Source organism: Medicago sativa, chromosome 4, assembly GCF_051527215.1.
Source record: "Medicago sativa cultivar Bolivia chromosome 4, Bolivia_mono, whole genome shotgun sequence".
In the NCBI taxonomy this organism is placed as follows: Eukaryota; Viridiplantae; Streptophyta; class Magnoliopsida; order Fabales; family Fabaceae; genus Medicago; species Medicago sativa.
The window spans coordinates 25,167,530-25,185,294 of NC_140752.1; the positions used below are offsets into that span (position 1 = coordinate 25,167,530).

Consider the following 17,765-nt stretch of genomic DNA (forward strand, 5'->3'; position numbering starts at 1 on the left):
CGAACCTGTTGTTAGTATTGAGAAGACTAATGAGCACATGGTTTCACTTTGTGATGGAGCAAATAGGAATGATGAACCACCGAAAGTAGAACCAGAAGAAAAAGAAACTGAAGAGCCTGAAGTAATTGAGGAACAAGCTGAAGAAATCAAGGAGGGAGAACCATATAAATCTCTTGAAAAGGTGGAGGCTGACTATATACATAATTTCCTTCCTGATCAATATGATCTATTTGCTGGTGTTGCTGACGGGTTAGAATACAATTCTCATGCCAGGACTAATGATGACTTGGAATATATTGATATTTTTAGCAGCGGTAGAGGCATGGAGCTAGAAGTAGATGGACACTTTTGTTCACTAAGAAGAACAAGTGGTTTGGATGGAGATCATGGTTTCTTTGGAGGTTCTAAAGGAAAACTTCCTTTTGATGAACAACATTCTAGAACACTTTTTGTTAGAAACATTAATAGCAGCATAGAAGTCTTTGAGCGAAACACTCTTTGATGAGCAATACGGAGATACTTGGGGTGGAAGAGCATCTACTATATTCTTTCAACGGGATAAAGGCAACTACCATATTTTTCAAACCAAACTACCTTTGCTTTTAACTCAATGGGATCCTGGAGGGTGGTCTTTTGTTCATTGGAGGAGTCAACATGCATGGGAAGCACTTTATCAAAATGAGAACTCGAGGTCGAGTTCTTTAGAAGTGGAGGAGACTAATGTAGTATGGTTTCTTTAGTAATTTTATTATTATTTTTATTTCAGCCAAATTTTCTAGAACTTTCTATTTTGTTTTTCATTTTGTTATTTTTAGGGTTTGTTATTTCCCTATTTAAGCTTAACAGTTGTAACCTAAGAGGCAACTCATAACTTTTATTCTATCTAGGTTTAGTGCTTGCTAACTCTTGTTTCCGTACTGCGTCATTAAATCTCAAAACCACCTCAAATTCAACACAAAGTACGACTAGTAGAGTGATAAACGACTCTAATAAATTTGAATTGTAGAAATGACTCTCTACAACAAAATTTTCTCTCTCTTCAACTTATACATACATATCTTGTTCACTTGGGGATCACTTAATTTGATTCCTATTATGTATTAACAAAAATCTCCTTTTGGATTATTTTTTCTGGTGTGCTGCATGATACTAGGGTTCGTTTGATGCTTTTGTTTTGATTTTTTTGTTGGTGTTGTTTATGTTTGTTGTAGCAGTTTCAATTTCTTTTGTCTTCCTTGGAAGGATTCAAGTCACACTCCTTTGTTAATATTCTTTTTTTTTTTAGCATCAATGAAAGATTTATATTAATATATAAGATTAAAACATGATATATATTAGGGCAACCTAGTGCATTATCTCCCGCATGCGTAGGGTTTGGAAAAGGGTCCCACCTTTTTTGGTGTATTGTACGTAGCGTCACTCTGTTTTTTTATACAAGAGGCGTGACCTTTCAGTCATATGATGATATATATTTTGTCATTAAAAAAAAGTATAAACAAAAATCCTTCATGATTTTGAGTATAAACAAGAGATACTTGACCAAAAAAAAGTAAAAATAAACAAGAGATCTTCTACTATATTACTACATATATTAACCGACAAATGAAGATAGAGAGAGGAAACCATATGCATTAATCTTAATTAAGCCATCAATGACAAACATTCATGTCAATCAAGAGGAAGATGGAATAGAAGACATGATTAGTTCTTAGTTAACATAATAAAAAGAAATATACCTAACTAGACATATATAAGAAAATATATATATGTTTGATTATATATTATAAGAACACAGTCATTTTCTGTAGTCATATATAGGCTAACAAAACTAAACATTTCACACCCTAGATGAAAGGCCAAGCTTGTCATTGTGTGTGCAATTTCTTATCAATATTCAATTTTAAACCTAGCTAGGGTTCATAACATTGTTACTTAGTTGTGAGAAGGAGGATGTGTCTTAGGTGGTGAATAATCTAAATTAAACCCAGGATGTTTCTCACTATGCTTCTTCTTATTGTGAGGCACCGGCAATGATGAAACTGAAACATGAGATTTAGTTTGTAAACCAGCTGAAACTTTTCTCACACCTTCTAGCACTCTTTGGTTAGTGCTTCTTCGGTGTTTCAACTTCTCCGAGTCACGAACCAACTCAGTCTTCATCTTATTATCACCTTCATTAAGTTTCTTCCTTGAGGAATCAAATGCATTCTTTTCAACATTAAACTACAAATAAACCAAACCTTAATTAGTGAAAAAGACAAACATGGGGATATAAGGATGGCTTGGTGTATGAGGTGAGAAGAAATTCAGGAGTTGGGTGATAAAGTGGTCGGGAGTTTGAACCTCATTCCCGACATATAATACTAACATTTACTAACAATATAACATTAACCGTTTCAAAATAAAGTGAAAAAATAAACATAACTCCCTAAAAATGAGTTTACTACATTTTATTTTATTTTTTAAAATCAATGAATTTAGTTATGAACGTAAGAATGAGGTTTTATAATCTACTAGAAAATTAATTTGGAAAAAACAAAAATTTGAAATTAAAAACATAAAATTGGTCATCAAATTTAACGTCTTTAAAACTTAGTGATGGATTTTAACTTTTAACATCGCTATTTCAATTTTGTAGTAGTTAATCTCTTTCATGATCTTTACTATCGTAAAAAATCATGGTCAAATACGAATGATGCATGACACAATTGAAAAGACATCAAAAACCCTGATGTCGTACCTAGCTACAATCGCGATTGTAAACGTTGAAATAAAACTTTGTTGATGTGTAATTAAATCCAAGACATTATCATATTTAAACTAGTTAGGATGACAAACCTTGAGAAAGAAGTGAGGTTTCTTCTCCATCTTCTTATCTAAATCAGAACTAGGATGTCTCCGAGCATTGCATGCATGCAAGGAAATGATGCAAAGAAACAAAAGAAGAATGTATGAGCTTGATGACATGTTAAGACAAAGATTCGTCTAAAATTTTGAGCTAATCAAACTTTTGTTGTGGGATGTGGAAAATATGAAGTGATGGTATGGTAGCAGCAGAAGAAGTATTTGTACTAACAAGGGAAATGAATGTGCATTAAATGCAATGGCTTAAAGAAGAATAAGAGGTTAAATTGAAGAACATGGAGTTGTAGGGGGTGGAAGAAGTAATTATGGAAGAAAATGAAGATATGGTGTGGCCTATCTTTTGTCCTTTTCTTCAGACATGTCAGTTTATTGGGTCCCAAGAGAAGCAAAGAGAAGTAACACAACATCTTTTTATTGAGAGAGATATATGGAAGGAGAGAAACGAGATTTTGGATTATATGCACTCAAATATTTTTTTATAGGCATATGAGTACATCAGTTACGTTATTTGAGTACATCACTCAAATATAATTTCTTCAAAAAAAAAAAAAAAGTTGCGGTATTTAATTCTCGTTTAACGCTGCTTTCTAGCTAAAATAAATTGACTAACAAAGAGAAACATAAGATTAGATCAAGAAAAAAAAAATTAGATCAGAAATGTTAGAAACATTGAAAAAAAAATGTTAGAAACACTTTTTTCCAACGCTTTCTTTAACACTCACTCTTTCATTACGTGAATTTTATGTGTGTCTTACTATTTTATGTGGAATCTATTTCTAAAATGTGGTACCCATATAAATTTCATTAAATAAAAGTAGATGTTAGAGTGAGTGTTAAAAAGACAATGTTCATAACACTTTTCTTGAAGAGACGGTATTCAAAAACAAACTACTACTCATAACATTTCTATTAAAAATTTGTCAAAAAAAAAACATTTCTATTAAAAAATTATAAACACGTGTAATTTGCATTCCTTATTTAGATTTGGTAAAATATGAAATGTCTAATTTGTTGTATTTCGGGGAATATCAAGATCGTCAAATTAGATTGAACGTAACCATATAAATGGAATTGGACATCACATTTTCACGAATTAAGATATTGAATAAGAGTCTCTTCAAATATATATATTGTTCAAGATCAGCTATTTCATTGAATGTTTCTCCTCAAACATAAACTCTTTTATCCACATACATTAACCACATGTAGTCCATATTATAGACCACATACATCATTAATTGAATGAACCTAAAATGTCAATTTTGCTTATATTTTGAAACGGAATGAGTATTTTGAAAGGCATACAATCTAAACCAAAGAGTCCAAAGAAATTTAACTTACTTAAAAGTAGCATTAGATTCATTAGAAGGTGTATGTAAAGTGAAACATTAACCAAAATCAAGAATGCCATTGCCTCCCCACATTGGTTCAACCGAGGAACTTTTCATTCCTTGTCTTTACATCCAAGGAACTCAATCAATATTTGAATGGCTAGTGTTCCCTTGTTTCTTGCTTTTTTGCCTTCCAATTTTGCTCACCTTGGGAAACTGTAGGATAAATATTATACAATTAATCATGGAAAGTTGGAACACTTTTTAGATCTTTAGTCACACTTTAATATGAACATGAACATGATTTCACATTAACTTCATAAAACAATTGTAGCCCACCATGGGAGAACGACAATCGAAGTCAATATTGTACAGAATAATTGAAATAAAATTGTGATATCATACTCCCTCCATCCTCTAATAACCGAGTTTTTTTTTTTTCATTTCACATATATTAAGAAAAATGTATAAGCGTAGAAAAGAGAAAAATGATTTTGAATGTTTTGTCAAGTATTAGTGCATTTTTCATTATCATAAATACAAAGTAGAATATATTGAATTCGGAGTAATGAAAGTAGTAGTATTAGTTAGAGTTATAATTAAAAAAAAGTAATTAATATTGCATTAAAAAGTGAAATGAGTCAATTATTTTGAAACAATTTTTTTTTTTTTGTGTATAAATGACTCAATTATTTTGAACTGAGGGAGTATATTTTTGAAAAATTGATTAAATTATAAAAACTTATCGTTAACTTTTGGTCATTGAATATTGCACCATAAAGTTCATCCATGGTGTTTTACTTTTTCTCTATCGTTATATGTTGTGTTGCCTCTTTAGTCCTAGTTCAACAATACTCCTTTTCTCTCATATTAAGGTTCTACTTGGTCAAAAATAGCATATAATAGGTGGTAGCGGATAAGCTAGCAAATTAGACTTATGGTGTTTGATCAAATTAACAATTGAATTGTCGTATGAATATGAAATGCAATAAAAATATATATTGAATTAATACTTAAATATTTCAATTAAGATACTAAGCGTAAAATTGAGAAGAAGAAGAATAAGTTATACTAAGGGTAATTTTTTCAAAATATGTTAAAAGCTAGCCGTGGCGGAGCCAGGAAAATTATAGAGTCTGGGCAAAATTTCTATCGCAAAATATGGCGTGTTAAGAACGTTAAAATATGACTTTACACAAAATATTACTCCATCCGTTTCAAAATGAGTGTCGCTTTAGCCAATTGCACACAGATTAAGGAATGAAATGAAATAATCATTAGACATAACACTTTTACTAAACTATCCTTACTTTATAAGAAAAAGACAAACTTAAAGTTGCATTGAAAATTGTGTGAGAGAAAAGTTGGAGAGGGTAAACTTGGAAGAAAAAAATAAAGTTGTATTGGAAATGTAAAGTGACATTCATTTTGAAACAAATTTTTTTGGCTAAAGTGACACTCATTTTGAAACGGAGGGAGGGAGTATATTAAAGGATAAATTTCCAAATTTGTCACATTTTCGAAAAATGAATGTCACATTTTGAATGTCATCTATGTCACATTTTTATACTACGCGTATATTAAAGGATAAAAAATAAGAAAAAACTCGAATTATACAATGCTAGAATATATGTTTTTTATTTTACATGGTCAATTTGAACAATTAACCATTCAAAATAAGAGAGATGATCCTGTCAATAGTGTGCTAAATAAAATTAGGAGATAAATAAATGTCCTTTCCGAGATCTCTTTACGTGTGAGAATTTTTAGATTTTGCCCAAAATTATTATTTTTTAAGTAAGAAAAGGGCTATTGGGCTGCACTTGGTACAAAGAAAGTAGTAGCTGAGCCCGGGCTAGTACCCAGGCTAGCTGGGGGGTGCACCGCCCCTGAAGACTAGTAAAAAATTTGTTACCGATGGTTAGATTAAGCAAGTGTACCAAATCGTTTACCAAGTAATAAAGTGTAAGTAGAGTATTGTAGACTGTAGTTTGAACCAAACAATTCACGTTACTTATTTTGAAACAATAAAATAAATTAAAGAGATATGGGTTTAGAGTTTTCCAATTTAATCTGTTTGCAATAAAGCAAAATTTACCTGTTCTGTTTGCAGAATGTTAGTGGCAGTTAGGATTCTTTGAATCCCCTCTATTTATTTGTTGGAATTTAATAACAGTCAAATCAAGTTCAGTATTTTAAGTTGACTATTTCAGTAATGAGTTCGTTGGGACAGTAAACCTAATCAGCTGTCAAGTTGCATCTGCTGATCCACGTGAAGGTTCATGGGAGTCTTACCCTATTAGAGATGTCGATCGATCCCGCCAGCTGTCTAGTTGTACCTACTGATCCACGTGACAGTTTGTGGGGGTCTTACTCATTCAAAAGTAATTGAAACATAGACTTAAATTAGCGTTCCTAAATATTCAAAGGTATGACTTCCCAATGTTCATAAAGGTTCCTTTATCTATGAGTCTTAGAAGTAAATATCACACTCTCCATCTTGGTGGTTCTACAAGTGGGCAGCCCAATCAGTGTGTACTTTCCCAAGGTGAAAGGAAAATGGAGTTACATGGCTGATTTAAGTCGTAAAGTCAAAGTTTCCTTAATTAATAACTGGTAACTTCCTGATTCTTGAAAATATACATCAATATTAGGTAATATCACCTCCCTAAGTGCCAATGTCAGGGTTGTGCTACAAAGGAGACAAATCTTACGCACTACAGTAAAACTAAATAGCGAACAGAAAATAACCGAATAAAAGACTTTAAATTAAATAATTATCCAACAAACAGAATGAAGATTCATCTTAGAACCCTAGCCTAAAAAGATTTAGTTACTCATGGTAACTAAAGACAAATTACAAAAGACATAAAACATACCATAGAGAAACTTAGAGTGAGGAGTGAGAAACGCCTCCCCGGAAGCTCCTAGTGCACCCCTTCCTCTTGAACCACTTTGTTCTAAATGAATAATTATGAAAGAAAGACTTGATATTTATAGGGAGAGTTTCCACATGAAGTTGGACTTAAAAACCGGGCTTTTCCCACTTAAAAATACACATGAAGAAAGACTTGATATTTATAGGGAAAGTTCCCAATTTTTGGCCCACATTCGGCAATGCTCGGGGCGCATAGTTTATGCTTGGAGGTGCATGAGAGTGCAGAAAATGCACTCTTGGGGTGCCTAATGCCTAGGCCATGCTCGGGGCACCTAGGTCATGCTCAGGGCGCCTATGCTCTCCTTGGGGCGCATGGCTCATGCTCGGGGTGCCTATGAGTGTGTTTCGATGCATAAATCTATGTTTCTTTGTCCTTTTGGGTGTTTGCTTCCATATAAGATGTTTTGGGACCTGTGGACATAATTTCTCCCTCTGTAACGTCATCTGAGGTCTCTTGAATCTACATTCTTGATCATCCCAAAGTCTTCACTAATCTTCAAATGTCTTGCTTTACAGATTTGTATGATTTATTCGTGAATTACATCAAAACACCCTAGAATTGCCATGTTTCGAGAAGAATAGAATTACAGACTTAAATATAGAAAACATTACAAATGTCTCAAAATTATAGCAATTGTTATAATACTCCTCTATTCTGCTTGTAAAACCCAATGAAAATGACTAAAAAACATGTTAAGATTAACGTAAGAAGACCTGTTATCACAACCCCAAACTTAAATTGTTGCTTGCCCTTTAGTAACGAAAGAAAATCAAATTTTATTCTTTGCATTTTTTTCAGGAAAAGCATACCTTTATGAATAGGTTGCTCAGATTGTCATCTCGTCCCATTTACATAATTGACTTACTTACCTCATTACACTCAAGTGGGACAGACTTGTAGAAGATAGCTCATATACCCAACCACATTCTTCTTCAGGATACACATATGTATCTCCTAAACTCAGCAGGTCTGGCCACGACATTTGACCACTCCAGTCGTCACATGAATGTACCATGCTCTAAATTTGAGACAATTCTATACAAACATTCAAAATCAAATCAAATTATATACATACTTTGAGGACTTTCAGGGTTGTAACGTGACTTAGGTTAAAGGTGAATATGTTTGGAAAAGTAGGCTAACAAATAAACTTGAAAGTAGACTATCAACCAAGAGATTCCTACTAAGCATTGATGTATTGCCAACCTTCCTCCCTTAAATCAAACAAGCTGGGTACTAAGTAGAACTATTTCTCTTTTTCTTTTTCAACATAAATATACTTTTTTTTAAGATACCAAATTTTTTGATGTTTTTTGTCTCTTAATTTTTTTCTTTTTTTTTCTATTTTTTTCTTCGTGTAGACCCATGGTAATCTACATTTTTTTCATTTTTTTTTTACAAATAAGTTCTACTGGTATCCCACCCAAAACGTAAAATGTTGTTAATTACAAAGAGCAATCCAAACTTAGCTTCAACCCATACCAAGTTATGATAATAATAATAATCTATCTAACTTTAAGAGAAATCAAACAGACTGTATTTAAGGTTCATAACTGTGACATGATTCGTCACTTAGTAAGAACAAAAGAAATTATTGTTGGAGGCTCAAAGGGGTTTCACAAAGGATAACAAGAATATAAAATGTGGCTTGAAATGCTCGTGTGTAATATAACATGGTTGATCGTCCGTAAAGAGCACCCGCAAGTTCGAGCTAAAATATCATTCATATGTAACACTCCAGATAGAAAGAATTATAGTAGTGGAATAGATGGAAATATTTGTCTCAAAATCTCACCGGTTATGCCATTCATAAAAGAGATGGCGATTTATATGAGTACCTTCAGTAGTAAGCCCCAAAAGTTATTGTGCTCTTTAATGTAAGGGTAAACTAGCATCCACCGTAAATGTTCTGAAATAACTCTCTAAGACAAAAACAAATTAAGCATAAATGGAAAACTTATATATGTAATGCAAAGAAATAAAATTAAAAGGGCTTAATAGCAGTTTTGGACCATTAAGTATCAGGAAGTTGCGATTTTGGTCCCCTAACAAAATAAAATACAATCTTGCCCCGTAAGTACTGCCCATTTTGCAGTTTTGGCCTTCATGCCAATTTTGACAAATTTAACGCTGACGTGGATGTCATGTGTGTAATATATATTTTTAAAATAAACTAAAAATGCCACGTGTGTAAAAATATTTTTATTTTATTTTTTATTTTTTTAATTAAAAAATAAAAAAATTAAATAAATAAAAAATTATACACGTAATAAGTCCTTATAAATACTTACTTATTGACATATAAGTCCTTATAAATACTTACTTAGTGTCATATCAGTCCCTATATAAAAAGAGTTAATGTCAACATTGAGTGACTATTATAATGTTAAAGACTATTTTGACTAGTGAAGTACACAATGAGAAACAATTTTAAAATTTCGATACATCAAGGACTATTATAACTACTCGTCACACATTCAGATACCAAAATTACTATTATACCGAAAATCCCTTAAATGTGAGCCACTAGGCACATGGTACTTGGAAACAGCAAGAACAAAGGGAAGAAAACAGGTTAATTGTTAATTGCAAGAGACAAAGATACATGGGATGATGTCCTAATTGTTCCTTTATAAAGGGGCACACCCAAGTGTCTTAACCGTCAATACCGGCCAAATAGGACACGTGGCACAACCTCATGGAAGCACGTGTAGCCGCCAAATCTCTGGTTTTTGAAGTGATATTTATAAGTGTGCTTTTTCTCATATCTTATCTTCTTATCATGCATTCAACACTTTTGTGTTCACAATTTTGTAAGGTACATGTATTATATCTTTGTTGGATAGTGTTACTGCATCTGACAAGTTAATGGTGAAATTAGCAAAGCCCATTTCTTCCATCCAAATCATGAATTCTATGTTTTTAATTACTTTTTCTAATTTCTAACATGAATGATAAATCCTACACTTGAGTCAATATGGCGTCAATCATATATTTCAGATATGGTAAGACATTAAATTTGAACAGTGAAGGACCCAAAATATTGATATTTTATAAGTCCAAGAGTGGTTATAAAAACATAATATGTAAGCTTGTACAAATGGTGTTTCTGGTGTGGTTTGGTTTCAAGTTTAAAAGTTATCCAAACAGCAAGATAGAAAAGTATGTGATTTGATTTGGTTCAGTTGATGTTTTAAATAAAAACCAAACCAAACTATGCAGTGTAGGTTGGTTCGGTTGTTGTGGTTTTTTGCGAGACAATACAATTTTTTGTTTCTAACATTAAAACCAGGTTAAAAAGTTAAAAATAACTTATTTCCGGTCGTTTTCAACAAAGTTTCAACATAAACTAAATTAAAAACATGGACCAAAAAGTAACCCACTTCGGCAAGAAATGCTAAAGATTAAGATTTTATCATTCTTTAAAAATTCACATTGAATTTCTATGATTCAAGATATATCTAAGATAAACATATCTACAAAAGTGCAAGTAACATCAATTTAAAGCACATTCCTTAAAAAAATCAAATTAAAGCACATAAAAATTATCTTTCCAATATGTTAAATTAAAAATAATTATCTTTTAAAAATTATCTCCCAGTTTCTTTGAGGACTTAGGAGACATTGAGGAGACCTAAAAAAACTGTTTGTTCATTATAGGTTTACGATTGGGTCTATATAAGTTGCCAATGTCCAAAACTACAACTTTTTAATAAAAGGAATCCATAGTTATTTTTAGTGCTTCCAAAACATACTCTCTTCGAGTTTAGATATAAATAAAAATTGATCAAACACTTATTGGTGCATGTAATGTTTATATCAATAAAGTCGATATTGTTATGTTCGACACCTTGACTCAGATACGAAGCTGAGATCTCATAGTTGTGTGTGTGAGTTTTAAGTGATGTTAATCATTTCGTTTACGGATCCAGAAAAAATTTTATTCTGTTCTAATTTTAAACCAAACACAATAATTTTCTTTTACCAAAATTTGTTTACAATTGAGACCCGATGAGGTATCTAGTTTTGAGACCCGATGAGGTATCTAGTTATAGTACATTTTCCTATAATGATAGTTCTTCAACCATAAACTATAGCACTTCCAATTCAGTTTTAAATCAAATTAATTCTATTCAAAGTCATGTCTAACCAATGTTTTAAAACCCAGACCAGTAGTCGACCCGATCAAGGCACTGGATCACTGGGTCAGTGGTCGGACCAATGGGTCACTGGTCGGACCGCATGACTATTGACCCAGTCTTTATAAAAAAAGTCATGACATAAATTTCATAATATAAAAGTTAATAAAACTTCTTCTATGAAAAAATTAATAAAAATCACACATTTAAATAATTACCGAATATATATGTGATAAATAAACGTTTCAGTTAAATATATATAGTTCCTCTCTCTCTCTCTCTCTCTCTCTCTCTCTCTCTCTCTCTCTCTCTCTCTCTCTCTCTCTCTCTCTCTCTCTCTCTCTCTCTCTCTCTCTCTCTCTCTCTCTCTCTCTCTCTCTCTCTCTCTCTCTCTCTCTCTCTCTCTCTCTCTCTCTCTCTCTCTCTCTCTCTCTCTCTCTCTCTCTCTCTATCTATGTATATATATACTCGTGATAAATATACGTTTCAGTTAATATATAATTCAGACGGAAATTTAACAAGCAAGTTCACATAGCCGAGTGGTAAGTGTTAACAATAATGTGTTGCATGTACTCGGTTCATCTTCCACTTGTCATAGTTTGGTAATTTTTTATAAAATAATCATTTAGAATCCGGTCTGGTTCGCGGGTGGATCATAACGGTTCTTGGTTCGACCGGTGGGGTCGGTCAGGGTTGTCTAACAATATTTCCTCCTACACAGTGGAGCAATAAAGATTCCAGGTCTCTTTGATTGGTAATTATGCTTGGTCAATTCGCTAATCATCCACTTTCTAAACTTTATATGTCCTGCAAGCATCCACTCAAAGATTCTATAATTTTCTTGATGTGTAAGCTGAATTGTAAAGAGGTTTTGCAATTTGGCTTGACAAAATCGAATCACACATAAGACACCAAGCCATGCTCACACTTTGAAGCATAAAGCCACGCTCCTTGCGTGGCATTCATGTGGCAGTAAGACTCCAACAACTTCTTTTCTTGTTATATAAACACCAATTGGTATCTAACCCTAACTCAAACACAACAAACTCACACAACTACCTTAGCATCTCCTAGCTAATTACATTATCTTCAAGAAACAAACTTTTCTTCATTATCAAGCAAAATGGCATCCATTTCCATTTCCATTGCCACAAGGAGCATTAAGAATGCATGCGGTGAAGGTGAATGTTTTGGTTATGCATTTGTAGCTAGCATTGATGAAGATTATCACACTGGAGATGTAGATTCATACAGGGAAGGTGATGATTATGATGATGGTGGATATGATTATGCTCCCGCCGCTTAAACTCTAATGTATTATCTAACTATAGAGTTAGAATTTGTGTTAGACTTAGGAGACAAAATCTTATAAAACTGACTTGTAAGGTGAAGGTTGTCTCTACTTTTTTTTAAACTTGTGTTGTGGCCTTTCTTATTTAATCAATATGTGACTCTTAATATTATAAGCTTGACTGGTATTAGGTCAATTTTCTTTTCAATGCTAAATAATTGATGAAAATATTTAATCTCTCCCCTCACAAATGTTCTCATAAAAAGGAATGGTTATAAACTTTATATAATATTTAATAATCACTTTATAAACAATGTGCAAAACAATTGATGAATATAGAAGGATAGAATGCACAAAAGGTTATCTTAAAATATCAAAATGACTAATAAAGAATAATAAATTTCTTAAAATTACATGCATCAAGGAACGAAAGGAGTAGCATATAAATTTATGATGTGAATTTGTTCAACAAAAAAAAAACTTATTTCTTGAATCTTTTTTTCCTTTTATTTTTACACTCATTGTCTTCTCTAAAAAATATATAGTAATTAAAAAATAATTTATTATATTATATAAGTTAGTTTTTTGACAGACTAAGTTGAAAACCTAATATTATCAAACACTTCAATTTAATATTTTACTCCCTCCGGTTTTCTTTAATGTTGTTTGATGCTGGATTCTTGTTTCTATTTAATAGTCATTTTGATCTTTTAAGGATACCATTTTTTTAATTATACCATTTCTCAATTAATCATGATTATTCTTTTTCAATATAAAGCTAATTAGTGTCATGTATTTGGAAATTTCAAGTTTGCTTTTTTTTTTAAATAAACTTTTGTTACCTATAATAATGGATTCATGAAGAGTATAAATTTTATGAATAAGTTTGTAACATTGTTAAAAAAAATTAAGTGTACACCAATATTTAAATCTGGCAAAGAATAATCCCAATATTCAAATATATATCACACAATGTGAATCTAGTATTTGTTGAAGCCATAGTTGAAGCCTAAATTTTGATTAAATGAATTGGAAGGAAGTTGAAGAACATAGTTATACTTTGACTTATGTAGTTGAAAATTTTATTTTGCTTTACAATTATTAAAAAGCAAAATTTGTCTACAACATTTAGACTATTGACAATAGTTTGTTACGGAAGAGATAGAGTGTGTGCAAAAAAAAAAAAAAAAGAGATTAGATAGAGTGTTAAAAAGTGAGTGTTGCTAACATTCCTCTTGTTGAAAAGAGTATAGCAATTGTTTGTTATAGGAGAAATATAAGAAATCAAATTTATTCATAAATGAGAATGTGTGTGTTATTGATGGATTAAAATGAAAGTATAATAGGAAGAAAAAAAAAACTCTAAAAATCCACTTCATTATTTTAAGTGGATTATTCTAAAACAACATTTAAAAATAAACAGATAGAATTTTACCAAACAGTTCCTAAACTATACATAAATTTCTCTAAAAGTATATTATAATCATTAATCAAAATGGAATTTTGATTCTGATCGATCATAATCAGTTTTGAAATGCTTATATGTGTTCACCCACCAAAAAAAAAAATGCTCATATGCCCAAATAGCAAATGTAATTGGCAATGATTTTATCTATTTCCATGTGTGCAAGTTGACAAAAATTGCACCGGCCACCACCTGCATTAGGTCTTGATTGAAAGCATATATGTTTGCAACTTCAATTTCTAGTTTCATATATGGAAGCAAAAGGAGGACCTATAATAATAGCTCTGGAAAAAAAAAATTATAGATAAAATGACAAATAACTATTGAAACTGACACATACAAGTTGAGGGAGCGGAATTCGAACTCCGATCACAACGTTTGGTCTAGCAATTTTGACATTTTACTGGTTGAACCAAGACTTGCAGGCATAGCTCTATAATTTCTATTTGTGGACAAAATATATCTATTTGCAATTATAGATAAACAACATGTATATGTAAGGGAATTGACCAATTACTATTGTTACATTGTGATCTCATGAAACTTATTGTGATCTTACGTTTTTTTTTTTTATCTATAATAAGAAAGTAACTCCTATCTTCCATACCTGAGAGGAAAAACAAACATTAGCAGAATGCAATTATAGAACATCCGGTGAATGATAAGAACAAGTAAACATCTAAATTAGTCCTTGATGTAGGACCAAATCAATCTAATCCCTTACATTACATTGCTGATATTCAAAAGTGATCAATGAAATTCAAAATAAATCAATCAAATATGCCCCTCTAGTATTTGTAGCAACTAGAACGACATTAAGATGGTAATATTAATGATGAATTTAAAACTAAGAGAATAATGTCAAATATGCATTTTTGATAAATTGATTTAGGGAGAGGGACGAACTTAATTAACATTTTGCAATCCAATGATCATTTTAGAAAATTGATAGTGTGAGAGATTTGGTTGACACAACCTTACAATTTCAAGGATGAACTTCGATATTTTTAAAATGCATTATATTAACATATACATCAATTATAACTATTGATGTGACTATAAGAGAGAGAAACAACTAATTAAAAAATGATATAGTATCTATACATTATAAATATATCATTTCTCATTTGAGTAATGTTATATGAACATCCAAAATTCAACAACTTTTGGACAACCAGTATAAAAATACATCAATTATAAATATTGATGTGACTATAAGAGAGAGAAACAACTAATTAAAAAATGATATAGTATCTATACATTATAAATATACGATGTAGGACAACCAAAAGGTTGTCAATATATCATTTCTCATACAATTTTCCTTCTATCTCGCATTTTCTTGTTAGCAAATTTAAATGAACATATACAATTTTTTATCAAAGGCACTATATTAACGCACTAGGTGAAAAGGAGAAAAAAATGTGACTATCATTCTATAAAATTAACATATATTTTTTAAAACGAAAATAAAACGTTTTCACAAAGTAAACAGATTTTAGATTTGGTATAAAACATCCAATCATAAATTATAGCACTTCAAATTCAATTTTAGTTAAAATAGTTATAAAATCAATTCCACCTCTAACATTTTTTCTTCCTAACACAATGGAACGATAGATTCCAGGGCTCTTTGATTGGTAATTAATATTATGCTTGGCCAATTCACTAGTCATTCCACTTTCTACTCCCTAACACTTTATAAAACAATGTATCCACTCAAAGATTCTATCATTTTCTTTGATGCTTCTTCTGACCTGTAAGCTGATTTGTAAAGAGGTTTTGTCACACATGCAGCCACCAAGCAATGCTCACACTTTTAAGCATAAATCCACACTCATTTTGTGACATTCATGTGGAAGAATCACTCCAACAATTTCTCTTCTTGTTATATAAACACCATCTGGTCTCTATAACCCTAAGTCAAACCCAACAAACTCACACAACCACCTTAGCATCTCCTAGCTAAGTCCATTATCAAGCAACATGGCATCCATTTCCATTTCCATTGCCACAAGGAGCATTAAGAATGCATGCGGTGTAAGTGAATGTTTTGGTTATGCATTTGTAGCTAGCACCGATGAAGATTATCACACTGGAGATGTAGATTCATACAAGGAAGGTGATGATGACGACGATGGTGGCTATGACTATGCTCCCGCGGCTTAAACTCTAATGTATTATCTAACTATAGTGTTAAAATTTGAGTTGAGCTTAATTTAAAAGTGAAGACTGTCTTCACTTATAACTTATGTTGACTCATTATCTCATTCAATGTGTGACTTTTAATATTAGTTCACTAGTCTTTGGTTAATTCCCTCTTTAGTGTTCAATTGTAGAGAGTAGTAGAGAGTAATTCGTTTTTTTTTTTTTTTGTCTTAAATGAAGTGGTAAACCATTGAAATTAAACTCACATAACTGTGAGGTCCCGGGTTCGAACCCGGGTCATGACGTCCGGCCTTGCAATTTCGGCATTTGTCAGTTGAGATAGGACTTCTAGACAATTGTAGAGAGTAATTCTATGTTTGTTAAGATGATATCTCTAACATAAAAGTTACTTAATACATGATATAAAAAAATGCGCTTGTTTGATAAAATTGTTTCTATTTACCCTCATCTTTGCCTTTGTCCCATTTCATCCATTTAATCTCTCTCCTCATAAAAGTCATAAAAAAATGGGAAGTTTATTGCAAAAAATAATAATAATAATAATAATAATAATAATAATAATAATAATAATAATAATAATAATAATAATAATAATAATAATAATAATAATAATAATTTGAAGGAAATTTATAGCAAAATATTCTACGCTTGTTTATTCTCTTGTGAAATGATTGTCACAATCTGTCATAAATTTTACTTCAAGAGATAAAATAGTTTTCTGGATGGAATGTATGATAATAAATTTATCTTAAACGTTTAAATATATTCAATAATCACAATGGACATTCGATAATACTATTTCAACTGCATTAATTAGGCTCACTCATGAAGTATGCTGGCAGCATCGTGATAATGATGCAATGGTTCTTAATGTGGATGGTAGGGCTTTAACTAACCCAAGTTAAAGGATATGGTGTGAGGTTGTCCAATACTTTGCATGCAAAAGTTCATGCCCTTATGATTGCGATTAAGCTTTGCTGGGAGACTGGTTATAAGAAACTAGTTTGTTTTTTTGACTCTTCATGTAGTGCATTTAGTGTCAAATGAAGTGTCGAGGCTTCATTACTATGTGAACCTCTTAGAGCTCATTCGGATGTATTTGGATAAGGAGTGAGATATTTTCATTCATCATATTTTTCAATAAGGAAACTCTTGCGCGGATATACTTGTAAAACTAGGTGTTAATCATTTAGAGTCTCTTGTAATAGTGCATCAACAATTACCATGTCTATCTTCAGCCTTACTAACTAATGCTATAGATGTATCCTTTATTAGAACGTAGTTTTTCTTTATTTTTTTCCTTTTGTTTTTTTTCCTTCTCTCCCATGTAACTAAAAAAAGAACAGCCGCAAACATCTCGATTTGTTGTCAAAATAGGACTTGGATTCTCTTTATATATTTTTAGAGTGTTGCAGTGGGTTCACCATCTGCACCTCTTTTTGCTTAAATAAAAAATGTATTTGCAAGTATAGATAAGAAACATGTGTAACCTATTGTTAAATTGTGATCTCTTGATGCTTATTTTGAAGACACACGTCGATAATGACAATGATATCAAATATATAC

General features: G+C 31.5%; 1 protein-coding gene across 1 annotated transcript; it reads right to left on the minus strand.

Moving 5' to 3' along the window:
* Window positions 1–1,591: 1,591 nt before the first annotated feature.
* On the minus strand, window positions 1,592–3,284 carry LOC146927224 (uncharacterized). Its single transcript, XM_085708135.1, has 2 exons — window positions 2,839–3,284; window positions 1,592–2,223 (listed from the first exon to the last, which is right to left on the minus strand). Exons 1-2 carry the CDS (start codon window positions 2,965–2,967, stop codon window positions 1,933–1,935), a joined length of 420 nt encoding a protein of 139 aa, XP_085564261.1. The 5' UTR covers window positions 2,968–3,284; the 3' UTR covers window positions 1,592–1,932.
* Window positions 3,285–17,765: the final 14,481 nt, after the last annotated feature.